Source organism: Hakea prostrata, chromosome 4, assembly GCF_041222555.1.
Source record: "Hakea prostrata isolate BN-2017 chromosome 4, UWA_Hpros_2, whole genome shotgun sequence".
NCBI lineage: Eukaryota > Viridiplantae > Streptophyta > Magnoliopsida > Proteales > Proteaceae > Hakea > Hakea prostrata.
This window is the reverse complement of record NC_142603.1, coordinates 10,567,279-10,579,352: the sequence shown is the minus strand read 5'-3', so window position 1 is coordinate 10,579,352 and position 12,074 is coordinate 10,567,279. Positions and strand designations below refer to the sequence as shown.

Below are 12,074 nucleotides of genomic sequence, written 5' to 3'. Positions count from 1 at the left end.
TATTTTTTATTTAATCACAACTCTCTAATGTGACTTATAAATGAATTTTAACCATTTGATATGATGTTGGAACGTATATCATACATTTACAAGGAAATAGGCTTGATAGTCCTAAACAGTGCCCCTCTTATCCAAAAGATAGAGATGGGTACAACTGTCCTATCCCCCCCCCCCCCCCAAGAAAAGCATGAATTTAAACAGATAGGATTATGGACCATGGTCCACCAACTGTGGGCTGTGGGCCCATTACTCTTGAGAGCCCAAGAAACAAGAATTGCTCAAGGACAAGAAAACCCATACCTTGGACCAGAACTGAAAAGGGAAATCATATCCGTTAGCTCGTCAGTGGGACTGACAGTGAATATTGGGAATTGGCGTTGTTGATCACATTGAAAATTGTTTGATCTCCGTACGCGTGTCCCTCTTGTAACTCTGCCAGTTGTCTTCTGAAACCCTAGTATGCTGCTGGTCGAGACAAATCTATTGGCTACAGCAGGTGGTATCTTATATGTAAGAAGGCAAGACACGTAGAAATGGAGCACACAGTGGCGACACTCGACAGGCGCAAACGAGAAAATTACAGATTTACACCTCTGTGTACAGGCTCACTCACTGGGCTACAGAGACTACAGTATATGGTGTCGGTTCTGCGCTCACTCTCCGGTTTCCACTGTCTGTCCGACCTGGACTTCCACCTCACTTCTCGTTTGTTTTCACACCAGCAAAACGGGTCAGTCTCTCTCTCTCTCTCTCTCTCTCTCTCTCTCTCTGACACACACCTTTGTCTGTTCGCCTCGGAGCTGCTTGAAGTTGAATTTCTGTAGTTTACGTTCAACTCGTTTTTTATTGTTCTAATTGTTGATATCTGTGTGTATGGAGGGGTGTCAGTTTTTGTGGTGGGGAAGAGAACGGGGAAGGTTGTAAATGGCACCTTCCCCTTCCCATTCTTCAGCTACTTAGTTGGATTTAGTTGGTGTCGCTCATATAAGCTCCTATGGTTGATCAGATATGGTTGTTCTGGGTTTCTGTTTTCTCGTAGAAATGATTGTTGAATTCTTTTTAACTTTCGTTTCATAATGGATACTTTTTTTTTTCTTCCCTGCTAATGATTTATGATTTATAACAGTGTCTTCTATATGGGTTTCTGGAATTGAGCTTGGTTTTCTCGAATTTTTCTTTCACCAAAAAAAGGGTCTTTTCGAATTTCCATTTCTAGTGCTAAAGTTTGCTTGAATATTTTATTTTACACCCCCCCCTCACCCCCCCCACCCCACCCCCGGAAAAAAAAAAAGAATAAAGAGGGAGATTGAAGAAGCCTAGAAGAACAATGTGCTGAGAGTGATAAATACTCTGGTTAAATTACTTTATTGTGAAAATGATTTATTGGGTTCTATTGCTGAAAGCGTCCTATCATAAAAAAGGTTAATTGATGCTGTAGTAAACCTGTTGTTCTTTGATCTAAAAGGATTGTACCCACGTGGTTTCTATGATTGATATGAGTGCATGTCTCTCTGATGTAAACTTAAAATAACATGTCATGTATTCACCACCTAAATTAGAAAATGTCATATTTCCCCTTCATCGTACATGCATGATATTCATGTGTTTTCTTCCTTTTATGCTTACTGAGTTTTTACTGACTGAAGTCTGACTAATTACATTTGAAGTTCTTAGATTTTGGAATGAGTTTTTGAAGCTGTCATCACTAAAACTGAGATTGGGTTTGCAGTATTCTTAGAAGTTAATGATGGAACACATGATTGTGGAGATTTGGGGAATTCTATGGGTTCAGGGCATTTTCTTGTTTTAATAATAAAATGGTTCAGTCTGCCAGGGCAAAAGATAGCTAAATAAAATCAAAGCAAAAGATGGACTTTAAATATGTAGAGTTTGCCTGGAGAAAAAGTAATGTAAGCATCTAAACTTCAATTTTGACTTTTCCAGATAAAGTAAAAACAACTCTGGATCTTGAATAAAAGTGACAACCCGAAGTGATACTAGATTTGTTAGGTTCAAATTCAATGCACAAGATGTGACAAAATGGTCAGATTTTCCCACTGAATATATATAAAACTTCTGATGCTCTTGGTTCAGGGCACTACATTTGTCTCATGACTAGAAAAGGTCTCATATTGTCACCATGAATACGCATCGGCAGCATCACAATTCTGTTGTTCTTGGTTCAACCTCTGAAGTCTCATTTGAGCAAGGCTGTTGTCATGTGGACACCAGAATCTCTAGCTTCTACAGAAATTAAGCTGTAAAAAAGTTTTGAACAGAAGAGCAGTAGAAGCTCAAATGCAGAATTGCTGAAAAGAAAATCATGATAGTCTCCACTTGAACACTTGTAGGACCTTGAGTTTTTAATTTAATGAATGACATTAGTCAAGATGAGATATCAAAACACAAAATAATGGGACAATCCATTGTGGCCTATTAAACTTGGCCATAATAATTCGTTCAAAATATGGAGGGTTGTTTGAAGTCTTCTAGGTGTCTTAACTTCATCGGTATGAACTATGAACCAAAGAAATGACTTCAACACCGTGATGAGTGGTCGAGGAAATGCTGGAATGAATGAAACCTGGATTCATTATTTAGTTGGGTAAACCTTCAAAAGTGGCAGAAATTCCTTGAATGCCCATATAGTTCTAAAGACAATTGAGATACAATATAGTCGTATTCCTTTAAGCTGCTTGGCTTTTAGACAATGACCAGCAGAACGTGAGACAAAAATATCATGTTCACCTTATAAATTCATCCAATAGATCCAAAGCATCGTATGGCTAACCTATGGATCTACAGCATGGTCTGAAAAGGAGTCACTCATTATACAATCAAACTTCGAGCAATCTTTCTGAAGTACATTTGTGTTTTGGTTTGTTAGCATTTCTAGCTTTCAGTAAAAGTTGCTTGGCTTAATGCAAGAATTTTGATGCTATATTTTCTGTTAATCGAACAATTCACACTTTATGACTGTTTGTCTGGTCTAAACACTACATAGTGCATTCTGTATGCCAGCAAAAACCAGTATTAATGATGAATAATTGGTCTAACTGAAATTATCCATTTACTAATATAACTCTTATGTGGTAAGACGATCATTTCAGGTGTTTCTTGAAATCTTGATGATCAAGGAGATCTTGTGATATATTGTCTTAGGGAGGCTAGAAGTGTTGTCATACAAAGAAAAATGGGCTTGGGGAATGAAAAAATACCTGCTACACTCTCAAAGCCAATAGCTTCATCTCAGGTTCTCCCACCATAAACCACCACTCTTCCAAAAAAGAAGAAAATTTCCCTGTCTCTCTCTCTCTGATTATGAGAGCTCTTCCTCTTTTACAGGAGACACCTAAAACACCTTCGTATCCTGATTGGTCAACTCCTTTTCAGGTTTCTGATGCAAATATTTTCGTTACCTTTATTAAAAAAAAAATTTGCGGCAAGGGGGGGGGGGGTTGCTGTGAGGGGGTATTAATTCCTGAATTTTCTTATTCTGTATCTCATTGAATTCTTTTAGTAGTTCACTGCTTAGCTCTTGAATAGGGATACTATGGCCCTGGTGCTACTCCATGCCCCTTTTTCACCTCAACTCTTTCTTCTTCTTCAACTCCCCATCCTTATCTTTGGGGAAGTCAGGTGATAATCTCCATCCATCTGACAGTACCAACTGAAGTTCACGTTTTTTATTGTATGACTAGAAAGAAGGAACATTCTTATTTGCTTTCCTTAACATCTTTTTCAGCATTTAATGTCACCATATGGAACCCCACTTCCATGTCCTGCTCTGTATCCTCACGGAGGGCTTTATGCTTATCCTAATTCCTAACATGGCTATGGTGAGCATGGTCTTGATTTATTTTGCATTTTTTCTTTTTATGCTATAATCTTATTTCATATCTGATGTCAAAGTCCATCTTCCTCTCTGTCTATTCCCCTTTTTTTCCATTTAAGATTTCAAGAAATGTTGAAAGACTACTTATCTACTTCCTGTTTTTCGTCAACTATTTGGTGGAAGGAGAATAATCGAAACTGCCGTTATGCCTATTAATTTTTCACGACTGTCCATACTTCTGCTTCTCTAAACTTTTTTTTTGCAGACTCAGGGTGCACCACCAATGCTTGTGGAGATGGAAGGAAAGGTCACTGATGGAAAAGACCAGATTTCAATAAAGAAATCAGATGGAAGTTCAGGAAATACTGGTAGCAAGCCTGGAGAAAGGGGGAAGGTTGCTTGTGGTTCTGGAAATGATGGTCCTTCACCTAGGTGGATTAGTTTGAACTTCTATGTGATAAGACTTAAACTTAGATTTTTATTTTCTTATTCTGTTTTATGCATTATCATCAACTAACTTTCAAATTTACTTCTTTCTGTAAATATAAAGTAGTGCTGAAAGTGGAAACGAGGGTACATCAGCTGCAAGTGATCGGGTTACTAACCAACCAGTATGTGTTTGCTTTCTGTTTAATATTTTTCAGGTGTTGATTCCATTCTTCAGGCTAAAAACATTGGCTGATATGACTGGCTTTAGCCAGGTTCTGCATACAAATCGTATCTTGTCTTTTAAAATAAAAAATCAAAAGTTTTGATTTGATTTGGCATGTCAAATTTGAGAACTCTGTGAGATATTAATGTCTGTTCAAGAACTCCCTAGTGGCTGCAAATGCTTCAGCAGATTTGCTGCTATCAAATTCTTACTCATTTTAAAGTTGGTGTTTCTTTCCAGATAATCAGTGTGATTCTTCTTTTCAGGAGTTCATGGAGAATAAGAAGAGGAGCTTTGGTCAGATGCTTGCAGATGGTACAATTCTCATCTGAAGCCCTTTCACTTCACCTTTATTAGTTAAATGTATTATGATAGGGCCCTGGGATCACGGTATTAAGCTACATTGAGGAGAGACATAGGGAATTAGGGTTAATGAGGGGTTATAAATAGGGGAAGGGTGTTGGGACTAAGGGGAGAATTTTGGGGGGAGTTATGTTGGGCAGCTGTAGGCTGAGGGGCACTGTGGGGTGTGGGCGTGACTGGCACCATTAAAACCAGCTCTATTATATTATTTTTTACTTGAAGGTTCTTTTTTTCAGGTGCAAATGCACAGAATACAAATGCGGTTCAATACTGTGGTGTACCTGTTGAATCATCTTTCAGTTCAAGGGAGAAAGTGGTTGCAAATGTTCCAGTTTCAGTGCCAGGAAAGTCTCCGGTAATTAGGCCTGCTACTGATTTGAACATGGGAATGGACCTTTGGAATACATCGTCAAGTGGTGTACGAATGACTGCTAGACCAAATGCATCAAGTGTCTCTCCAGCAGTGGCTCCAGCACCAGTGGTTAGTCAGGAGGGGTTTCTAGTTGACCACTTGTGGGTTCAGGTAGGAGATTCCTTTTCTGCATTCTGCTTTTGATTATAGTAGAAAGCCTATGTGTGCAAATGCACGTTGTTGTATCTGTTTGAATATGAATTACGTAAAATGAACCATGCAGTTTCCTTTTACATTGTACATTTCTATACTAAACTTGGACAAGTTCTATCTTTATAATTAAAACAATTTACATAAGCCATTAAATGTGCCTTGACTATTAGTAATTGTTTTTACATTAGCCATCATATTTTTTTCTTTTCTTTTGGTTTTGTGTGGGATTTCCTTGCTTTTCCTTTTGGGGATGTAATCACATTCTTCAGCTTGCTGTGTAAGGGAATGTTTTATGTGATAGTTCTCTTGTACACTATCAATTTTATTCTGCATTATTTTTTATTAGGAAAAAAAAGATGAATTATATTTATAATTTTATTTATTTATTTATTTTTATATTTGACAAATGGGAAGGAGAGAAGATATCAAGTAATTAGCTTTTTTTTTTTTTTGGGGGGGGGGGGGGGAGAAACAGGAAGGAGAGAAATAATGGTGAGAATTAATTACAATTAAGTGAGAGTTTAGAATCATGATTTAGGACATAATTAATTATACCTTTTTAGTGAACATTTGAGAGTGTTCTTGGAAGAAAAAATGTAGCCATCTTCCACGAATTTGTACTTTATAATAGTAGTATGATCTATAATTTATATGGGAAAATATGATTATTGAGGTAGAAATATGATGTAGAATAGGGGTTAAGTTGGCTGAGGTTTAAATTAGCCAAGGGTATAGTTCAGGTCCTACATTAGGGGTAGCAAAGGGATGCCACAGGGATGAGGAATGATCATGAGCCGATGAGGCTCAAATTTAAGAAGAGAATACTTGAATAAGACAAGGACAGAAAAATGGACCTCACCAGATAGTGAGAGCTTTAGCTGATGGTTTGGCTACAAAGGCTCCTCTTGTTTCATTCATCAATTCAACTTGATACAAAAGATAATGGGTATTTAAAGGAAAAAATGACTGTTGGACTTCAAAATAAAACATTAATGACTAGCACCATTTAAACTAATTACTGTTGGAAATGATGTTTTTAGGCCTCACTAATTTTGATGATCGCAACTACAGACAAAATGCACTAATAGTTTACTTATTGTGAAAGACAAACAAGATTTGACACACTTGGGGCTTATACAGGTGAAACTATTCTAGAGAGCATACAATGAAAGTAATACTCAAGATCAAAACTGAACATCAAGCCATTACTCAATATGCTTTCACACAAGACGATGTACTTCAAAAGTGTAGAACTGAAGAACAATACAAGATCTCAAGACCCTGCACTTAGCCTAGGACACATGGCATCTTGTAGTCACATAAAGGTGCAATTTCATACTTTTGCATTTTGGTCACATATGCATGAAGTACTAAGGGTCAGACCTTAGGACAATTGCCCGTTCCAAAAAAGGTATTTTTGAATTGCCTAAAATAAAAGTACTTTTAAGTTGCCTAAAATCCATTTGAAATTCACCCTCTTCATGATGGCTGGCTTTTAAGTATGAATTCTACCCAGCTCTCAATAAATGGTATAAGAGCTAGGATTGGCAAGGCCGAGATTTTGGGGAAGCCAAGCTGTGGGAACACAATGTGATCTTGGTAGCTCCCGTGTGGAAGGGGGAATTGTTAGGGCTGTACACGAGGCAGAGTAAAGTAATCTTATATCACTATTGAAGTATTGATGGGGAATTCTTTGTTCTTTCTTCTTTATTCACTTTGTGTGGGGAAGGGTGGGTTATAGGTAATTGGACAGTGTCCTTAACGGCTTACTGCTGCCCATGCATACTTAACACATCCATAATCAACAAAAAGAGACAGGAACATAATGCTGTCCATTGGTGGATACTTATTTTGATTGGGATTCTGCACATTTTTGTTCTGGGTTTTTCCCACTAATTGCTGATTTGGAGCCTTGGCAACTCAAGTGGGTGCCCAGTTACAACTGCATGATACATGACATTTTTCATGACTAAAAAATTTGTATAGTATCTTTCATCATTATTGTAACTTCGGCTAGTCGCACACTGTTGTTCTGGATTGTGATTGGCCAACTCATTATTTGCAAAGGATTTAGCTGGGGGCCTTGGGGGGAAATAATTCACTTTTGTATAGATGTGAATTAAGGGTTATTTATTTGAATGCACTCTGGAAAAGGGAAATGGAAAAATATTCCTGAGCTGACAATTGCCGAATTTTAAATTGCAACCATATTAATTTGTATGGAGATTGAGTTATGATGTATGGAAACATTCTAGGTCAACCAACCTCTCCTTTTCTCTTTCTTTCTTTCTTTCTTCTTTTTTTTTCTTTTCTTTTCTTTTCTTTTCTTTTCTTTTTTTTTTTTTCTTTTCTTTTTTTTTTTTTTTTTTGGGGGGGGGGGGGACTGGAATGAGTTCCTTGTCATCTGTCATTTTCCTTTCCCATGGGTTTTGGTAACTATGAGTACATCCACTTCAACTTCAAAATTTGGGAATTTTTTCTTATGATGTCATATAGATAGATTTTTTCAGAGCTGCTTTCAATATTTACTTGGTTTTGGTCTTATTACAAAATACTTTCATAGAATTGGAACTTTTACTTGGCAAGGATGAACGTGAACTGAAAAAGCAGCGGAGGAAGCAGTCTAATCGAGAATCAGCCAGAAGGTCAAGATTACGCAAACAGGTCATTTACTTTTCTGATTTTCATATGTTTGATATACATACTTGTTTTAATCACATTTTAACTGTTATTACTCATCCCTCCCAAGGTGTCCTTCCGTTAGACAAACAGTTTGTGAAGTTGTCTCTCCTTTCTACTTTTAGTTCTCAATATCTGATAAGAGAAGGTAAGAGAGAATAGTCCTAGAAAGCAGACATGCCACACAATATAAGTGAGCTAAATAGCTAATACACAATGGGACATCTCTAATACCAAAATTATGCCATTTAAATAGCTGGAAGATGGTTTTGTGTGATATCTTTGGAAGGTAAGAAAGAAGAATAAGAAGAAAAGAAAGATGTTTTTGTATATGTAACCACATACTGTTGGAGCTCCCACTTCATTCAGTGTACAAATGACTTGAGAAACACAACATGGAAATAAGAAGGAACCAAATAATAATACCTAAACTACCCTTGGCTAAATTTGCTAGATTTGAGACACTATACTTTACTAACAATCCTCAAGATAGAGCACTGATTGATCATCCCCAGCTTGTTGCAAGTAGAATTAGTGTAAAGCTAAACTGAGGCTAGTTTAGCCAAAAATAACCATGAATCTAAATAGCAACAGATGGCAGAATTAAAAGGTTTAGGAAATAGAACCACACGAGCCTGTAGAATGGCTCCGAGTTATGATCAAGTGTAGCTTGTATGATGGGGAATATGCGCTGAAAAGTTCTATGTATACTCAATGTATGTTACTTGCAGATTGGTAGTATGTTTATACCTGTATGGCTTTGCTTGGTTTGAACCTTTTGGAGTTTACTTTAAGCCATAATCTAATACAAACATAGATTTTCCTTCTATAAATATTCTTGTTTAATTTCTAGTTTATTACTTATTGATAGGTTTGATAATATACGTGTTAATGAAGACTTTAATAATGTAATGTACAAAACAGAAAAGACTTGTTATGCATGTATCATAACTCAATAAACATCAATTTTCTGAGGTGTATCTTAAGTGTATCTAGCATCCTTAGATACATTTTTTTTTTAAATTAAAACAAAATTCCTGAGCTGCTCATTACCAATACTTGACACCTTAGACCTAGCATTCCATTGGGGGTGGCTCCACCCTTATACATGAACAACAGCAAGAAAAATCCAAAACACATTGGTCCATTTTGTGTATTCCTTCTGATAGACTGTTAACTTATCCAGTGTCATTTGGGATGGGTTGAAGGTTTAGTAATCTTTAAAGTTTTGACTTTTTTTAGTAATATTATATTGCTGATTTTCTACTGCAGGAATCTCTTGAAGCTGCGTATTTGATGAGTTTCTCTGCCCCCCCCCCCCTCTTTCTCTCTGCGCTTTTATTTTTTTAGGCTGAATGTGAAGAGCTACAATCAAAAGTGGACGCGTTATCAAATGAAAATCAAGCTCTCAAAGATGAGCTGCAAAGGCTTGCTGAGGAATGCACAAAGCTAACATCTGAAAATAGTTCTATAATGGTTTGATTTGATCCTACATCCTCCAATTTTTGTTGTTTCTTGATATTTTATTCTCCCAATTGTGTTTCTAGTCTTAGTCTTATATTTCATTCTTATGATTAGAATAATTCTGCAGTACTGATTATGTGCTTTCTTCAGAAACTCATACTTAACGCCATGTTCCCCAAAATTTATTTTCATACATTTGTTTGTTTATATTTTTTATTTGCACATTCACCAAGTAATAAACAACAACTTAGGAAAAAGGTATGCCAAGTGTTTGGTTTAGAGGATCCTAGGTATGGGTTACCTATCTGAATGGACCAGATGCCCTTCTATTGTTGTATAGATGTATCTGACTCACAAGTTTGGCTACATTCCAAATTTGACGGTTGAACTCCACTCTGTGGCCACCATGTTTTGGGCTTCCTCCCAAATACTACTGTCCATACAACCTTTTGTTCTTCAGCACTGAGCAAAATGTTTACTTTCCAGTTTCCACCATGATTTGAAATTTCTATTTTAGTATTTATGATGAATAGATCACTTTATGTAACTAAGGTTAGACTCAACACTCTAAGGTTGGTGAATTGATATGAAGTCTTTCACACCCCCCCCCCCCTCTCCAAAACAAAAAGGGGGGGGGGGGGAGGAGATTAATATGGAGTCACTTGTCATCACATGTTGGACATGGCCACAGGGCACCTCCATGTTATAAAGGAACATATAGATGTCTTGCAATCTTATTGGTAATGTTCCAACCAATATTAGTCGTTGTAGGAGTCAAAATATATTGCAAGCTAGAGAAATGAACAAGATCATTGTGATTGTGTCAATGGCACGTTATAATATTTTCTCTTATAAACTATGGACCAGAACCCTTGTAAAATGTTCACCTTGGGTTGAAATGTGATCAATGAGATCTGATGGGGATCCTTTACCTCCTCATGTTTCCATGGATTGCTTGCCAAGTGGCATCTTGTGATTCCAAGGATCATTGAAATTAGTACAGGAAAACAATTGGTGAACTGTTCTATGGCTGGAGTTTACTCATGAGATAATGAGATTACCCAAAGCCCGCATTGGATGGATAACTGGGTCACCCAATCAGTAGATTTTTTGGCTCATTAAAGCAATGTGTTATTTATTTATTTTTGTTTGTTTGTTTGTTTTTGGGTGGTGGGGGTGCTAGTAGCTGGTTGGAGTACTTGATGGATTGCTACACAATCTTAAAGAGGGTTGATAAATCTTGAACTCTGAAGCATAACCCAAGTTTGCCTATTGGAGGATGACAAAGTCTTTATTAGGGGAAAAACATGACAATGGTTATGATACTCATTAAGGGAAATCCACTTTTTACATGTCAGAAGAAAAAAGTTTTTGATTATTGATTATGTTGTCATTAATGGACTGCATTTGATGGAACAGGAAGAATTAACTCGTCTGTACGGACCAGATGCAGTGGCTAATTTAGAAAGTAATACTAGAAAGACAGATAACGATTCTTCAAATGGAAATGGAGGTGGCCATGTAGAAGATACTTCAAAGGAAAGTGGTTCAGTTTCTTGTACGAAGAGAGGGAATTTCTTTAAATCTAACGGGAAGATTGATTCAGGTTCTAAGTGACATGAATCATACTTTTGTTATAGTACTAAGTTTTTAGCCCTTAACCCTTCTGCTCTGATTGACTAATGTTTTCAATCTCGTCAAAATCCAGGAAAGTAAGTTTGTATGTACATTGTTGTAAAATCAAAGTTGGAATTAGATGTTCTTTTGATGGACTGACAGTTGTATAACAAATTCACTTTGTTTGATGGACAACTTTCTCTGTTGAGTGTCAAGTAAATAGTGTGGATGCGAAGGTGAGACTGGCGTACAAGGATTCAAGAATCTGAATCTTAATACTCGGAGAAGCCATGGCCTAGCCAAGTTTCAATTCTAGCTGATTTTGAGTGGCTAATCCATGCTGGTCTTTATTCTTGAATGACTCCAAAGTTCTCAAAGGCCACTCTCTAACCAATCTCTAAGGTTTCATTTGGTTGCTTGGGAAATTAAAGGGAAGAGAAGTGAAATTTGTTTAGGTCATTTGGTTATGTTTTAATGGTGTAGTGGGCCTCTGGGAGAGTCCATCAGTCCTAAACACTAGTGTTTTTCATTAATTCTAGTTAGAAGCAATGATTTGGGTATTCCAAAATAGATACTTAGGGTGTAATGCTTTACCAACCTTGTGGTAACCTCTTGAGGTTAAGATGGACGTAAGCTGTCAGACAAATCTCAGTTTAAGAAGAGGGGGAAAAAGAATATTGTGCTTAGATTTTGAACCCTGAGGAAATTTTCATACTTTCAAAAAGAAAAACTTCTCCAATGAAGCTCGATGGGAGCTGATATCCCAAACAGGGATTCCGTAAAAGTTTTTTCTTTCTGTGGAATGTCATGTTTGCTACGTAAATTCTTCGCCCTTCTATGATATCAACTGACTGAATATTGATTTTGAAACTGCAGTGGCTTCATTAAAAAGAATTGAG

General features: G+C 36.9%; 1 protein-coding gene across 1 annotated transcript; it reads left to right on the top strand.

The window, feature by feature from the left end:
• Positions 1-216: 216 nt before the first annotated feature.
• On the top strand, positions 217-11,919 carry LOC149017788 (G-box-binding factor 1-like). Its single transcript, XM_089153813.1, has 9 exons — positions 217-376; positions 519-730; positions 4,101-4,267; positions 4,389-4,446; positions 4,754-4,802; positions 5,087-5,373; positions 8,002-8,079; positions 9,445-9,570; positions 10,978-11,919. Exons 1-9 carry the CDS (start codon positions 217-219, stop codon positions 11,173-11,175), a joined length of 1,335 nt encoding a protein of 444 aa, XP_089009939.1. The 3' UTR covers positions 11,176-11,919.
• The last annotated feature ends 155 nt before the right edge of the window (positions 11,920-12,074 follow it).

Coding starts and splice junctions, on each gene's coding strand:
- LOC149017788 (XM_089153813.1), top strand. CDS start 217: ATGGTCCACCAACTGTGGGCTGTGGGCCCATTACTCTTGAGAGCCCAA. Junction 4,268..4,388: donor AATGATGGTCCTTCACCTAG/GTGGATTAGTTT, acceptor AATATAAAGTAG/TGCTGAAAGTGGAAACGAGG. Junction 5,374..8,001: donor TTGACCACTTGTGGGTTCAG/GTAGGAGATTCC, acceptor TTACTTGGCAAG/GATGAACGTGAACTGAAAAA.